This window comes from Theobroma cacao, chromosome 3 (assembly GCF_053813885.1).
Source record: "Theobroma cacao isolate CCN51 chromosome 3, ASM5381388v1, whole genome shotgun sequence".
Taxonomy (NCBI): domain Eukaryota; kingdom Viridiplantae; phylum Streptophyta; class Magnoliopsida; order Malvales; family Malvaceae; genus Theobroma; species Theobroma cacao.
The window spans coordinates 46,562,853-46,578,944 of record NC_142641.1 but is presented as its reverse complement, the minus strand read 5'-3'; the positions used below and the strand labels follow the sequence as shown (position 1 = coordinate 46,578,944).

The window sequence follows — 16,092 nt, the reverse complement described above, 5'->3', positions numbered from 1 at the left end:
ATGTAGTTGTTCATTCAATACTCAGAATCGAAAAACTGATAATAATGAAGTATTTCTAGGCAATTTGTAATTATTTCCAGGCAAAAGATATAGTAAAAATTAATACTAATGGAATCGACTAACTTATTTCACTAACCCTAGATTCCTTTGTTTCTAATTAATGAAGGAAAATGAAGCCCTGCCTGCTGATGCTGAACATAAGACACACACAGATAGAGAGAAGGCTTGAGTTGGGTTGCGTCTATAGTGAAAGAGAAAAGGAAAAAGAGTATTACATGGGAAGAAAATAGAACAATTAAGGACGGATGATGCTCATTTGGCCTTGGAAGTACAGCGAGAAGGAATAAAGGTTCCGTTCAAAACATGGAAATGCAACTGACAACTGAGATGACACTCGAACTTAATTGAGCCGAGAAGGCCAACTCTCCATCTGGCTTTGGTTTTTCCTTTCAAATCGAACGTAATCAAATCTTTCTTCAACGCCGCGTCCACATCGTCTGCTTGTTCCGGATCCAAGGGTATAGGCGATGATTGAACTACATAATGAAAATCGACCGAACTGTTCTTCACGACTTCGAAGGGGCCTGCAACCAACCTCGCCAGGTCTTCCCCGTTCAAGCTAAGGATGTAACTGGAATCCGAAAAACTGGCGTGCGCCTTCTTGTTACCATTCTGAGCTCGAACCACTATCGTAACCTGGATTTCCAGCACGCCGGCATAATCAATCTGTATCCGGTCTAGGTGGGCGTTTGCGACGCTGATGTAAGGCACCCTGGGATGTATAACCAAGTACCCAATGAAGGTAACGATGCCGGCAATGATGACGGCGACGATGAGGATGGTGCAGATGATGGCGGCACACCAAACCAAGGGATGGGTCCTTCGCTCCTTCTGGATTGAGCGCTGGGTGACAACATTAGACTTGGGCATTGGGTGCGGGATGACAACATTAATTCGGAGGGCTTTGGCTTTTCGATTTTCGGAAAAGACTTTTTATGTAGGGGGTCGGAGGTGTGAAAGGGGATGCTATGTTTTCAGGATTATCAAGATTGGCAAGGTATAGAATTAGCTCTAATCGGCGGGGAAGGTTTTGGTATCTTCCTTTCCTTCATATAAAGCATTTCCTCTCTCTCTTATTTGTATCTCTAACAGTATAAACCACTCTATTAAGGAATCTAAGGCTACTTTTTTCCTATAAAGCCAAAATACCTACCTTGACTTGCGTTCCCAATTCCTAACTGCTGTCTCTTCTCTTCCCGCCCAAACCTCCTCTATGCATTGCATGATAATTAGGCATCTGGACTTCTGCTCTTGTTCTGGATGGCTGGTTAAACTTTCTTGTTTCGCAAAGTGCAGGCCATCTTCTTTTCAAACATGCATATATAAGACCAAGTACTCTGTTTTTCCCTTCGAAATTAAAAAGGTTGGCTTTCACATCTAATTCTCTTTGCTGGGTGCACTAACAAGGGACCGCTTTCCTCATTGCCTGATTTGTAATAATATTAGGTGAGCATCATTCATTCCTCAAGAAAGGAGTGAAAACCTGACACTTGGGTAGAAGGCCAAAGCAGAGGAAAACAAGAATTCTAACCAAGGACCATTCGAGAGTTACCTTTACCAACAAAATTTTTTCTTTTTCGTAATTATCTCTCACGAGATTGACACCCATCACCTCAATTTTCAATTAACTGCATGTGCTCCAAAATAACCAAAGAGATCATATAACGTAATGGCAATCAGCATTATAAACTGCTTTCCATAGGGATTTGTAAAATGAACCAACTCATTAGCTCCTTCATGAGGTATCCGCCATTAGTCATTCTATCTGCAAATAAAATTTTCAATGCATTCAGCACTTGATTTCTTGTTGATATCAATTTTGGTTACATATAGGGTCTGTCATTTTGACGTCAGGACGTTGTAAAGACACCTATATGTTGTGAAAGACATTAACCGTGGCGAGGTTGAAAACCCCACTAAGATGAATAATAACCAAAATCTCACTTTATTTGGTTAAGCCAAAAATATTAAAACCTATTACAAGAACTTAAAGAAATAAGCAATTTTACTTAAGAAAAGATTATTTATTAACTCTTAACTTAAATATATATAATAACTAAACCTAAGAATCCTGTTTATAGTATTCTAAGCCCACGTCCCAATAAAACTCTACTTCCTGTTGTTTAGTACCACTAGAGTAGTTAACAAGAGATTTAAATAAAAAAAAATTTGTGAAAAATAACCTTCCTTATAAGCTCAATTCAAAAAATATTATTTTTTATAATTTTAACTATTTTTAGTCAATTTTTTGCATGAGTTGATAACAATACCCTTTAAATAATTTCAGACAAGTTAAAATGATTTCAATTTTCTCTATCCCGCCATCTAGACAAAAATGTTAAAATTAAATCTCAATTTCTCTCTCTGGTCAAATACTGTCTATCTTGCGATTTTGCTCTTTTATGATGATTGCGGGCAGCATGATAAATTTGATAATTGGATGCTTTCTAGTGATGACTTGTTTCGAAACGTGTGATGTAATGGAGATGCCTGTGTTGATGAGTTGGATTAGATTGGTTAAAATGATGGGGAGAAGAAACAGTTAAAGTATGTTTGATGGGTTTTATGATAGTTCACGGTTTTGTTGTGTCTGGGATTAGGATGATTGTTAAGCATGTTTGCTGAGAATTTTGATTTTTTTATGAGATTTTGAATTGAAATTGTTTAAGGAATATTTTGTAAAGTGAATATATTTTGTTTTTGCATAAAGGGAGTGAGCAAAGCGGATTTATTTTGTCTTGCTTTGGAGGGTTATGGAGTTTTGTAACTTATCTTTTATGAAATGCATAATTTCATGGCTTAGTAAAAAAAAATATATATGTTTTAGATTCTTGAGTTTATTGGTTTATTCATAGAACCCCAAAGTTAAGGAGTTGAAATTGATTATGTTGATTTTTAAGTATTGCGAGACTGATTTTTAGCCATTATGTGACTTAATCACTGCATGATTTGATTTTTAAGCATTATTGCGTGACTGATTTTTAAGTAATGTCTAAGTCACATAATACCTTACTAACTAATCACGCAATGCTTTACTAACAAGTCATGCAATGCCTTATAAAAAATTAGTCATGCAATGCCTTATCAAAAACTAGTTAACACAATACCTAAAGTCAGTCACGCAATGCCTAAAAACTAGTCACGTAATTCTCAAAAATTACAAAAACTACTGAATTTCATTTAACAAGATCAACAATTTCAAACAATACACTATATTCCATTTAACAACATAATTAACAAATATGCCTATTTGACAAAGAATGCTCAAAATGTTCAAAAATTTTTCTTCATATATCAAAAATCACTCCAAAATGCTTAAAAATGCTCAAAACGATAACAGATTTTTTTCGTGTATCAAAAACTACTCTAAAATGCTCAAAATGCTTAAATGTTTTTCTTTCTGGTAAAGAATACTCCAGAGATGAATAGTCTGACAAGAAAAGCTCAAAGAATATGAGTCGGTTTGAGACGCAGACTTAAAGATACTTGACCCGTTAATAGGTTTCGGGTTGAGGCGTAGAGCCAAATAAATGGATTGATTTTATTAAATGTAATTTTGTTCAAATTTTAATTCTCTTGGCTAAAAACAGTTAAAATTATAAAGAGGTCTATTGTCAAAAACACCTTATGCATGGAGCCCATTTAAAAAAAAAAACTTTAAATAAAATAGATGTAGAACATAACTATCCTAATCAAATACTAATTCTTAAGAGTATTAAAATCCTAATAAAAATAAGAAAAGAATCCTAATCTAAATCGAATGAAGACAATAAATCTTAAAATCAACTAAAATTAAAAAAAAAACTAAATTAAATAAAATACAATCCTAAACGCTCTTGCGTCATATTCACATACTTCACTCTCACAATAACTTTCCCATGCCCATACACCTAATATCTGGCTACAGTCCATTGAGAGATACAAAAAAATGCTCTGAGAACTCAAAACCAGTACCTACAGGGGTATTTCTTCACGTATTGCACCACCAAGAATCATGATGATGACAATAAGGATGACAATAATAGAACATTTGCAACTTATTCAGCCAAAAAATCAATTGAATCCCCATAGTTTGCCTATTGATGAAAAATCAGGCCAATCGGAACCCTCGATATCTCTAGCATTAGCAATCAACTCTCCGCACATTGAAATTGTCAAAGCTTTGGCAGAGTAACTAGCAACACATTTACGCAAATGGGGGGTAGGGATAAAGAGATTGATTAAGAGACAAGAGAGAGGCAAGATGGTCAAGGAGAGAAAAATAAAACAGAGAAAGACTTATACTCAAATAACACCTCTCAAAACATTGTTTCAAGCCAGTACTTTAGGGCTGCTTAAAAACTCTTCTTCTTTTTTAGGTCAAACAAAGTATATTACCTTTTCTGAATTCGAGATCTTTTTCAAGTGAATTCCTTCCTACAAAGCATTTTTAGCCCTTATGCAGTTCTAATCCACAAATGCAACTTTTGAAGTGGTTTTGCATTCAAAATACGCATAAATTGTTGGTTTGGTAGAGAGTCTACCTTCTTTGTGTTGTAACCCAAAGACATGCATTGGACCCAAAATCAATAACAAATTTTGAATTTGGGGCAACTAAAATGCACATTTGGGCTACTTGATAAGGCACCATCAAAGAAACCAACATTCTCTCAATCCTTACATGATTCAAAATTAGAAACTTTCACTAGCTTAATCTCAATGAGTTACCCACTCAAGCTATTTTTCTTTCACAAGCTCGCTATTATACCACAAAAAAGCTAATGTGTACTCTCCAGCACAATATTGCATATAACCTAAATCTCTAAATTTCCTCAAATATTGCACAAGAGACCTTCCAAAATTTTGATTGAGCTAGTAGATAACATTCCGTAATGGGTGGTTTTATCATCTTTAGGGCAAATGTGTAATCATCTCCAAATATAAAGACGCAAAATCCAAAAACTTAAAGCAGTCTCAATATTATGTTCAAATCATTTGGTTGGGGGAACCACTAGCAACCCCGATGAAATCATTCTATGCAACTCCATCATCAATGAGAAAGGAGATCTAAAGAGTTTGACAAGTCTATCAAAATCAAGAGTGACTTAGCTAGCTAACTAGCATAATAATTTTCCTTGTCATAGAGTAAGCAAGCTTTGACTCCTAGTGACTCTATTTCCAAGAGTCTATATATATCAACTAGATATCCCAACCTTAACCACCAAAGCAACTTAAATGACTCATTACCATCACCAAGAACAAACTCAATTGAAGAAAATAATGATGCATGACAATAACATGTAGAAAAAAAAAAGAGGAACAGTTAACCATCCTTTCATTCCTAAAGGAGGGACAATCATCTCAATTTGATTGTTTTAGAAGAAGAATGATTGTGTCACAAGTTAGACATGCCGATTTTAGAAGAAAAAGTAATGACATAAAATTCTTTCGTAATGTTTCCAAAAATAGTAAGATAATAACTAAAGACATACTAAAATTTCATAAACTCACTTGAGCAAGTATTACCACAAAAAAGAGAAAGAGTCAACTTATTTATCTTCGCGATTGCATTGTCATAAAATAAAATCTCCTAATGTTCAAAAAGTCATTTGGATCTCAACATCCAAACTTCAGTTTAAAATAGCAGGAAACAAAACCAAGGTCAAAAGTGGTTTTGCAATTAAACAAAAGACAGAATAAAGGAACAAAATGAAAACAAAACTAGAAGACATCAGGGCAAAGAGAGCAATTGGCACATCACAATGTAGACAACGAGATATCATAAAAAGGGCACAAGCTCCTTTTACTCGAAATAGTTTATTTCATTAATGACTACCACTCTACACATTATCAAACAAAAGCAAAGATATAATGGGAAAACTTCTATACAAAAATACATGACAAGAAGTTCCTACCATTACACCATTACATCTGTGCAACTTTCCATCTCCTTGAAAGACTATCATACTTATCTCTCAAAGTTCTGCCCTCTTTGAAGAAAGCATTCTTTAACTTCTCCATTGTTGACTCAAATAAGTTAATCCTTTTATCAAGCATTTCTTCAGAAAACCTTTCCACCCATGACAATCTACCTAAGTTAGAAAGGCCAATAAGCAACTCATTTGCACTTTCCACAAGAGGTGAGACACAATTTTCAACCATGTAATTCCATATGTCAATTGCCATTTCAGGGTCATCATTCTCCAACAACATTTTAATAGCCATAACGCAATTAGAACTTGTCGGAGGCCACTCATTCTTGATCATCTCAACAAAGAACTTTCCCACCTCGCGAACCCTCTTGTTCCTCACCAAGCATTGAAAAATCATGTTGTAAGTCAAAGAATCAGGAAAAGCTCCATGGAACACCATCTCATCAAGGAATCGAAAGGCATTATGCATGTCATTGTTGTTGCATACCAAACCAATCACTGCATTGTACATAATCAAGTTGGGCACCAGCCCACCACCCACCATTGTATCCCACAAAGGGATAATGTGGGTTGAATCATTCTGCTTGACAAGAATATCGAGTGCATTAGAGAAAAATCTCAAACCTGGTAAACAGTTATGCCCCTTCATAACTTGCAAGAACTTGACAGCCTCATCAGCTTGTGCCCCATGAACAAGCGTGGTCAAAAATGCATCATAAGCAGATGTGGCCATTGGACTCCACCCAACTCTGTTCACCATCTCGCCAAAAGTGTTCTTGGCCTTAGCCACATTGCCTTCTTTCTCCCACCCTTCCAGCAAAATGGCGAATGTATCCCCATCAGGTGGGATCTTCTTCTTGATCCCATCAAAAAATTCTATTGCGACTGACATCTGATTGTCCTGACGGCAAATTGCACTGAGAAGCGAATTGACAGCGACAACATCTTGTTGTACACCGTATTTATCCATGACATCAAAACTCATGGTAGCCTCACTAAACCTATGCACAGTACAATAGCTTCCGAAAACAGAAACAAATGTTGCTACTGAAAGGAGACTCTCTTGCTTCATGGAGCGAATAGCGTCCCACATGGGTTCGAAGATTTGATTCTTTCCAAGCAAATCGACCATGAGATTCCAGGCATAGGCAGAGGGCTTGATGTAGCGGCCGGCCCAGCGGAAAAACTTGATGGCGGAGGAAGGTTGGTTGTAAGAAAAGCTGAGGACTTCTTGGATGACCTCCGCAGTGGGCGTGATACCGGTGCAGGAGAGCGCAGTTTCAACATCGTGGGGAGAGGCTCGGAAGAGGAGGTCGCAGAGGATTCGGGCTGTCGGGGAAATATCAGGCGCATCAAGGTGGGTACGAAACCGTTGGGGTTGGAGATTGTGGGGGATTGAGTTTGAGTGCGGTTGGTTTGGGGGTTTTGTTGGGAGCGTGGTGCTATGGTTTTCAGCTACGGCTTCCATCCGATTTTGACTAACAAAACCAGGAGAGTTTCAACTACATAAGACCCTAACAACATCGAATTCGAAATAAAAACAAAAAAGCAAAATCTCAATGAGGCAACGAAGTCAGAGTTAGTTGCAGAGAGAGAGAACCTGCGAGCTGGCGCTCTTGCTTGCGCCCAAAATTCCAAGAAGCTTTGAATCGAGCCTTGGCTCCATCCGGTGAAAACCCGTCGGTCGAAGCCAAGAGGCTGACACTTGCGATGGCCGGGGTCGGAAATCTATTGCCCTGCTTCTGCTTGTTTCAATGTTTCTCAAGGAACTTTCATAAAAATTTTATATAACAGGATAAAATAAAAAGGAATTAAACTTTGCACATAAACTTGGTTATGAACACAGAATAAGATATTTCTCCAAATAACTCAATATTAAACAAATCTTTGTAAGATAAGCATTGTATATTTATTATGGTTAGCATTTTAAATTTGTAATGCACATTTATCAAGTTTTCGTTCTACCTATGTACTATTCCTATTACTACAAGTTTAATTATATAGTTGCCTTTGAGCATCAAGTTATGACTATCAATAAATATTTTTCTTATAATTAATTAGTGCATTTTATGATAGTTCATCCTGTGAGATATATATAAATAAATATATATATATATATATATATATGTGTGTGACTTTATATGTTTTTTTTTACATGTATGAATTATATTTATAAATTTTTATGTAAAAGAATTAAATATTTTTGTTATTTTTTATATTTCATATATGAGTTTATATTTGATATAAATTCTACACAACATCAACTAATTAAATTTTAAGGTGAAATACCCTGACCTCTCTAAATTTTAATCAAAATTATATAAAAATTTATTAATTTTTAAAATAAATACTCCGCTCTAAAACTATAAATACTATTCATAGCAACAATGAAAAGATTAAAATATATATTTTTATTAATTTAAACAAATATTATTATATTTTTTAAAAAATAAAAAAATAGCGCTCTCCAAAGGAATGGAGCACCGGTGCTCCTTTTGGAAAGCTCAATCGGGGCTCCCTAAGAGAGTATAAAAAATAATAAAATTATACAATTATAATTATAAAAATTAATAAAAATAAAATTATCTTTTTACTCTTATCACGTTAACAAGTTGATAAAAACATTAACAATTGACTAATATTTGAATTTACGTGTTTAACAAAAAATAATTTTTTATGTAGGATGTCTATTCGAAAAATTAATGAACTTTTATGTAATTTAGATTAAAATTTAAAAAGTCAATATATTTTATCTTAAATTTTATTATCTCATTAATAAATAAATTTAAAAATTAAAATTTCTAATTCTTAGTATAAAAAAAAAGAAATCATGAAAAATAAATTTATAGTATAGAAAAAGTAAAGAGAATATTTAATAAAACAAAAAAAATTCATTTTGAGATAATTAAAAAAATTAACAATAAAAATGAGATGTTTGACATCAAATTGTGACGAAGGTGTTAGCTTGAAGATAATGACACGGTGGCGGTTCAAAATTGTTTTGAATTTGATGTTTAACGAAGGGCACCGAATTATGTCATGTCAGTCAATAAGATTAGATTGCAATTTTGGTATCATGCGTGACTTAGTTTGTACGTAGGGACTATGGCTTTGACACGTGGCTTTGCCACAATCCCATCACGACTCTAACATAATCATAACTTAATCAATAGTCTATTTTTTAAATATATTTTTATCCTATTATTACCAACTTAATTACCATTATTTATTTTCATTTATCAATTACCACACTAATACAATATGGATTATGATGTGTGGCTCCCATTTCTGTTTGCATGCGACTTGCGAGCTGCTTATATAATAATATATTTGATGCAAAAGGAAGGAAAAGCTCCAACGCTTGGTCCAGTGCTCCATAGTCCATCCAATCGTCTTGATGCCAGCCAGCAGAGGAGCCTTTGTTTCTACCCGCTAAATCCAACCATGACACCACCTTCACCTTCACCTTCACCGTTTATCTCGAAACCCCTTAGAACGACGACACCGCTGATGCAATTCTACAATTACAACATCTCTCGCAAATTGGGACAGAATTCCAAAAGGGTAGCTAAATTTGAGCCCCATGGTGCTGAATTCCCTGTGACCAAAACCTCTGGGCGTCAAATCCCACTAGTGGCACTTGCTGCAACAAACTCCGAATTGGACACTGGTGTTTTTCAGAGTTCACCAGACAAGCTGGAAGCTATAGAGGAGGACATAGAGAAGGTCAGATTTCTATATGGGATGCAGAAGAGATTGTTTTAGATAATGGGGCACTTATCTCCTTTCTGGATTTTTTTTCTTTTTGCAGGTCATTTATCGATGTCGGTTTATGACTCTTCTTGCTGTTTTTGGGTCTTTAACTGGATCATTCCTTTGTTTCATCAAGGTTTCAGTTTTTGAAACTCCTTTTATTTAAGATTATTTCGATATTTATTTGTATGTGGTTTCCTTTTAAGTATTAGCGGAATCATTCCGTTTTATGCATGTTGATGTACGCTTAAGTTCAAATTATGGCTAAACTTATGAACCGAGGATGTCAGGTCGAATAGGACAGCTCATGTTGGAGTGTTAGAACAGCACCGGAAACAGGAAAAAAAGTTATATGCAGAGCTCTTTTCCTTTTGCCCTTATGTTCTGATATTCTAAAAATGGAAATAAAATTGCCAGAAAGCTGATAATATATAGAGTTGATAGATCCTGGATATAACATAACTCTTATAATATTGCATTACCCATGTATCTTGAATGCATTTATTTTCAATGCGGTTTACTCTGATATGCAGGGCTGCTCTTATATTATAACGTCTTTCATGGAATATTTTGTAGATCGTGGCAAAGTGATTTTGTTGCTGGTTGAGGCAATAGGTGAGGGTTTGTTTGTTATGGTCAAATAATTTTTGCTGTTATGCTTGTTGCTCTTATGGAATACCAACAAGAGAAATAATGATGCTTGCCTTTATTTCTTTGCTGGTTTTGAGAAACAATGATAGAATAACCACAATTTATTTGACTCTCCTTCAATTAATGTTACAGCTACCATCACCAGATACTGGGCTGTAAATTCAAATTCAAGGAAGAAGAAATTCAAAACTCATTACTATACATCATGAATAAAACTGATTCTACTGCCTATAATGTGTTTAATGCTTAAAGTTTCAGGCAGACAAGCTTCTGGTTATAAGCAAGCTCCCTTCTCAAAGTTCATTGGGTTTTACATGGAAACTATTGCATCAGCATCAATTTGCATTAATAGCCCATTTTTATTAAATTGTTTCTCTCTTTCTCCTCTTTTCTTGGGAAATTGTAAAACTAGTGATTGAATGAAATAATAATAAAAAAAAGATCATGGTATGGATCTGGTGTAAATTAATGGTAGCTAATATAAACTTGTTTGATTGCAAGTTTTGATGCAGCTTTAGAGTAGTTTGTCTGCAATAATAGAATTCTTCATGATAGTGCCTATGGGAAAAGTTTTGATGTTTACTATGGTGAAGATCAAAGTGTCTATTCAACTAATTCTCTTGAGCAGGTTATGCATCTTGAGTTAGTAAAATTCTTCTGTTTATGCTTTAGTGTCAAAAGATCTTTACCAATGTGCTATGTTGTTGTTAAAGCCATATTGATGTTTATATTTAAATCCTATTGAGCCGAGGCCATTAATTGTCACTGTATTTCTCTTCCAGATGTCTATCTATTGGGAACAGTGATGCTGGTTTTTGGAATGGGTCTTTATGAGCTCTTTGTTTCCAATCTTGATATTGCAAAGTCACAATCAAAGGAAGAGGTTACATCCAGATCAAATCTCTTTGGCTTGTTTGCTTTAAAGGTCAGTGAAATTTTCTCCACAAGTTTAAACAGTTTTAAATTTTCTTTCTAGTTGTGGTCATGTGAAACTGAAGTTACTTGATTGTGAGATAACTAATTCATTGGTGAAAGAAAGAAATACCTTTGGGCTGATAGTTGACTACTTGAGGATATTTGAAGTTATTACTGTGAAATCAAATGGAAATGTGCAAATTTAAAAATCTGTCAATTATTTCTTTTATGCTCTGACTCTAGTGTTAAGAGTAAGTCAAATGGAAATATGTAAATAATTTAAAATTTGTCTTTTAATTCTCACACACATTTTCCTTTTACGTCCAGGAACGACCGAGATGGTTAGAAATAAAATCTGTCAGTGAAATGAAAACTAAACTTGGGCATGTGATAGTGATGCTTCTTCTAATAGGATTTTTTGAGAAGTGCAAGAAGGCTGCTATATACTCTCCTGTGGATTTGCTTTGCTTCTCAGCTTCTGTCTTTCTATCCTCAAGTTGCCTGTTTTTGCTATCTAAGCTTAATGACTCTTAAAGTTCGATAATGCTGTAAGGATGTTAGTTAGGCAAAGCATGACTACTAAAATGTAAACATATGTTAGAAACAACGTTTTGTTCCTGTTATGTGGTATCTGTGTGTATGTATTATTTCTAAACTATCAAACACAATGAAAAGGTGTAATCTCAAGCTTAATTTTGAAGAGGATGGGAGGTTGGAGGTTAGAGGTTAGATTTGGTCTGGCATTTTAGGATAGTGAAAGGAAAACAGTTTTACATTTCTTTAAGAACAGGCTGAATCCTAGTTTAGACAACTGCATCTGATGCCTTTATGTACATATACAATCAACAAGACGGTTGGTATTATTGGTGTGTACACTGAATTTGTAGTAATTTATTAGAAGATCCATCATGTAGAAAAATATCTGCTGCTTCTTGATTTTACTCCAATGTTATGTATGAAATTGCCTTCAACTTTGCTAGGAAATCTAGAACAGGAAAATAGATTCTAAATCTGATTCAAGTGTTACATCACCCTAAACTCTTTTCGATGTTAACTTTTGGAAGGAACAATGACAAAGTTTAGTGGTGGTAGAACTCCTTCAGTATGAGCAGAGCCTTAATTCATACTTGGAATATTCAGAAAATTGGGCCTAGTCGATGGATGTCCAGCCTATATAGCTAACAAGTAACAACATATATAGATGATCATCACGATACAGGGCCGGGTGAGATTCACAGATACAAAGACGTTGGCTGGTATATAATTGATCTTGACTTAATTTTGGTCCTATCTATACCTCTTGTTATACTATACATAGCATCAAGCCGCACCCAAAAAAGAAAGAAAGAAAGAAAGAATATACGATCCCTTTCTTGCCTTGACTTAAATCTCCTAGTATATTCTTTGAATATGGTACTAGTTTTAGTGTATGTTTCCTGTCAAAATCAATGTAGACAAACATAAATTCACTGTTGTTGACATAAAAGAAAAGTTATAAAAAAAAAAACAGAGAAATCTTGAAGAACCCATCATAATGATTTTGGTAGAAATATTAAGTCGTCAACCTTATGATGTTTCAGTAAATTGTGAATATATTTATTATATATATAGATCCTCGTGCTTTCCCAACTGTGGCTGTCCGCCGATGTGGGCCGGCAGTCCTCTGTCCTCGTGCGTCAACCCACTAGGACTCAACCTAGAACAACAACCAAAAATTTCTCAGTCCATGGTGGACAAGAGGGCTGACCTGGGAATATCTGCAGATAAGGCTTTGTTTGTTTCCACGTCGGTTCTACCAAAAACATGAGTTGTTGTTCAAGCACAAAAAGACGACAAAGCCAACATGCGAGCTCAGCGGCTGAGTCATCACCATATTTCTTTATTAACATCGACCTTGTAATGCTAAGACTTGATCACTCCAACAGCACTGGCAGGGGCAGAGCCTCCTTATAGAATGGGGGCCATAATTTAAAAAAAAAAATTATATTATATAAAAAATTTTAAATTTTTTATGATTTTTTTAATGGTTCATTCAAAATAATTTTTTAATAAATAATTAATATAAATAAAGAATAACAAAATAATTTCATATACTTGACTCAATTTTAAAGTTTTTTTTTTATTTTTTTAATTTATATAATTATTATTTTTATATATTTATTTATTTATATTCTATTTACTCATATATTTTAAATCTTTATATATTTTCTTTCACAAATTTTTACTGGCCATTAATCATATTTTTTTTCTTTTTTATTATCTCGTATGTGAATTCTATCTTCTATTTGTCATGTTTTTTTCTTCTATATGAATTTTATTTTTTATAATTTTAATCTTTAAAAATAAATAAATTATTATATAATTTTCAAATATAAGTTACAGTGTTGCATTATTACTTAAAATTTCATCAATATATCATTTTTAATTCAAAATAACCAATGCATTTTAACATATATATTGCAAACTTTAAGTAATAAGGATATACATATAAATTGATAAAATGAAATAATTGTATTTCTTTCGATACAATTTTATTTATTATATATATTTTTAATAACTCTCAAAATAATTATTTTTAATAATTAGTTTTATTATTAAAATGTTTGATAAAATTAGAGTCATTATGATTAGCATATTACTAGTTAAGCCCAAGAAATAAATTCTAAACTAATATGTTAAGCCCATCAATTTTTTTTTTTTAAAAATAAAAGTGAGTCGACTAATCCAAATTTTTTAAATTTTAATATAAATTTTAGTCTATCAGAACATATTATATCTTAACAGTCAAACCTAATAGCTTATCATAACATATTATATATCAATAGTTTAATTCAATAACTTAATAATTAATTAATAATTTAATAGATAAATAGAAAATAAGAGAAAAGTTAGAACATACAAAGTAAAGAAACAATTCATTTGAATTTAAAAAATTATCTTCTCTTTTACTCTTGTGCGTAAAGAGTGAGAGAGACTTTTTATATAATTTCATTCAGTCATATATAAATGACACAATTATTTCTATTAATATATATTTTTCATATGTCTAATATCTTTTAAATTTTATTTAATTTTTTAAATAAATAATAATTAAATTATATATAAAATTTAATTTTTTAACTATTTAAAGTCTGTCTCTGTTTATACCTTTTTTACAAATGGTTTAGCTCCTTCGCTGAGTACTGGTATAAAGTATCGTAATATTTCTGCCTTCCAACGATGTGCAAGTGGCAGGCAGTCTTTACAAAATGCTAGTGAAAAGACATGATGGAATCCAAGCAATGATAAGTAAGCAAAAAGTCTGCGCACCTCCCAGACGCAAAAGTAAGAGATTAATTAATTACAATGTGTATTACATAGGATTCCTTTAGCCAATATATTAATTTAACATAACTTTTTTGTCCAAAACTAATTAGTTTAAGATCATAGAGTATATAGTTTATTTAACTAGCACAATTTAACTGTCAGAAAAGAATTCTAAGAATTTCGATCGGGCCTCTTTATTTACCCAAAAATAAAATTGACACTAATTAATGAAAACTATATATGACAAGGTTATGCCTCAAAGAGCTTGCCATATGTTAGCATGATTAATCACCGAAAACTACTAGTTTATTTTTTAAAAAAATTACTATAAATATGCTTATGACTACTAATTAATGTTAATCAAATTTCTTTTTGGGACAAAGAGTCAAATGTCCTGTCGTGTCCTTTCGTAAAGTGTAAGTCAAGCAAAATTTATTTTCAATTAGATAGAATACCTATTAATTTTGAAATCAAATTTAATTAAAATTTAACTATTTATGTTTTATTCAAATTAACCCGATTAAAAATCAACATCTACTATCCAAACTAGATTATTAATACTTGCAAAAACTCCAACTTGAACCCAAATCCAAAATAAAAAAATGTGAAAGATTAAATTAATAAATTAAAATTAACTTGCACTCGAATATTTAGTTTCTTGGTTAGTATATAATCTTCCTATCTAAAAAGTATAATTCGAATTCCTCCTTCTCTAATTATAAAAAAATTAAAATTAACTCATAAAATATAAGTTAAAATTTTAAATCATATATATTAAGAACAATTAATTAATTAATTATAAATAATGTATAAATTAAAAAATAAAAAATAAAATTTAATATTTTAAAATTATATTTATAATCTAATTTGAATTGTAAATATTCTATAGGCAAAGCTATTCAAACCTACGACAGGTAATGTAAGGTGTTCAATTATAAAGTATACGTTGCATATCTCTATTTTAAAGGTTATCTTTCAACTTCCTGAGGAAGAAAAAGGAAAAAGAAACGAAAGATTTCATATATTGCATTTGCACTTGGTGGGGGTACTTTTGGACCAATGGCTTACAGAATACAGATCCTAATGGAATATCTCTTAATTTAGGAGCAGCTGCACTTAAATAGTAATGAAAGCATAAGAAAAAGGGGTTGTTATATTATAATACTAGTCTTAATGACAAATCTCGTACTTTACCGTTTCTTTAATTTTATGATGCAAATGGAGATTACTAAACGAGTTGAGATACAGCATCACATGGTACTTGGCTTACAAAGGCTCCTGCATATGGTTGGTCGGGCTTAGAAAGTCTAAAGGAGGAGAGGCTCCTTTCCAACCGTGCGGGTAGCCGTAGGCTTAGCTATAAATCACCCTAGGCACTACCTTATGGTTTTTAAGGTTAGGATTTCCTTAAACAAATAAAAACATAGGGATCGGACTGATGGTGATGGATACCTGTTCAAAGTCGCATCAGCTTTTTTTTTAATTATATATTATT

The 16,092-nt window shown here is 32.9% G+C and overlaps 3 protein-coding genes across 4 annotated transcripts; 1 reads left to right on the top strand and 2 right to left on the bottom strand.

The window, feature by feature from the left end:
* Positions 1 to 24: 24 nt before the first annotated feature.
* Positions 25 to 1,519, bottom strand: LOC18606926 (late embryogenesis abundant protein). Its single transcript, XM_007040825.3, has one exon. It carries the CDS (start codon positions 928 to 930, stop codon positions 313 to 315), a length of 618 nt encoding a protein of 205 aa, XP_007040887.2. The 5' UTR covers positions 931 to 1,519; the 3' UTR covers positions 25 to 312.
* Positions 1,520 to 5,806: 4,287 nt separating this feature from the next.
* On the bottom strand, positions 5,807 to 7,833 carry LOC18606924 (uncharacterized). 2 transcript variants are annotated; one of them, XM_088804142.1, is made up of 2 exons: positions 7,573 to 7,833; positions 5,807 to 7,486 (listed from the first exon to the last, which is right to left on the bottom strand). In XM_088804142.1, the coding sequence occupies exon 2, from the start codon at positions 7,438 to 7,440 to the stop codon at positions 5,965 to 5,967; it is 1,476 nt and encodes a 491-aa protein (XP_088660268.1). In that variant the 5' UTR covers positions 7,441 to 7,486; positions 7,573 to 7,833; the 3' UTR covers positions 5,807 to 5,964. The 2 variants fall into 2 exon arrangements, with proteins under 2 accessions (XP_088660268.1, XP_007040884.3); XM_007040822.3 differs by having other exon boundaries at positions 5,807 to 7,450; positions 7,573 to 7,832.
* Positions 7,834 to 9,306: 1,473 nt separating this feature from the next.
* On the top strand, positions 9,307 to 12,232 carry LOC18606923 (uncharacterized). The gene is made up of 5 exons (XM_007040821.3): positions 9,307 to 9,698; positions 9,784 to 9,861; positions 10,259 to 10,340; positions 11,159 to 11,301; positions 11,619 to 12,232. Exons 1-5 carry the CDS (start codon positions 9,417 to 9,419, stop codon positions 11,823 to 11,825), a joined length of 792 nt encoding a protein of 263 aa, XP_007040883.3. The 5' UTR covers positions 9,307 to 9,416; the 3' UTR covers positions 11,826 to 12,232.
* Positions 12,233 to 16,092: the final 3,860 nt, after the last annotated feature.

What these genes read in the sequence shown, in the direction of transcription:
- LOC18606924 (XM_088804142.1), bottom strand. Translation starts at nt 7,440, where the DNA reads ATGGAAGCCGTAGCTGAAAACCATAGCACCACGCTCCCAACAAAACCC.
- LOC18606923 (XM_007040821.3), top strand. Translation starts at nt 9,417, where the DNA reads ATGACACCACCTTCACCTTCACCTTCACCGTTTATCTCGAAACCCCTT. An exon ending in GTTGCTGGTTGAGGCAATAG is followed by an intron (nt 10,341 to 11,158) that starts GTGAGGGTTTGT and finishes TTTCTCTTCCAG; the next exon opens with ATGTCTATCTATTGGGAACA. An exon ending in TTGGCTTGTTTGCTTTAAAG is followed by an intron (nt 11,302 to 11,618) that starts GTCAGTGAAATT and finishes TTTTACGTCCAG; the next exon opens with GAACGACCGAGATGGTTAGA.
- LOC18606926 (XM_007040825.3), bottom strand. Translation starts at nt 930, where the DNA reads ATGCCCAAGTCTAATGTTGTCACCCAGCGCTCAATCCAGAAGGAGCGA.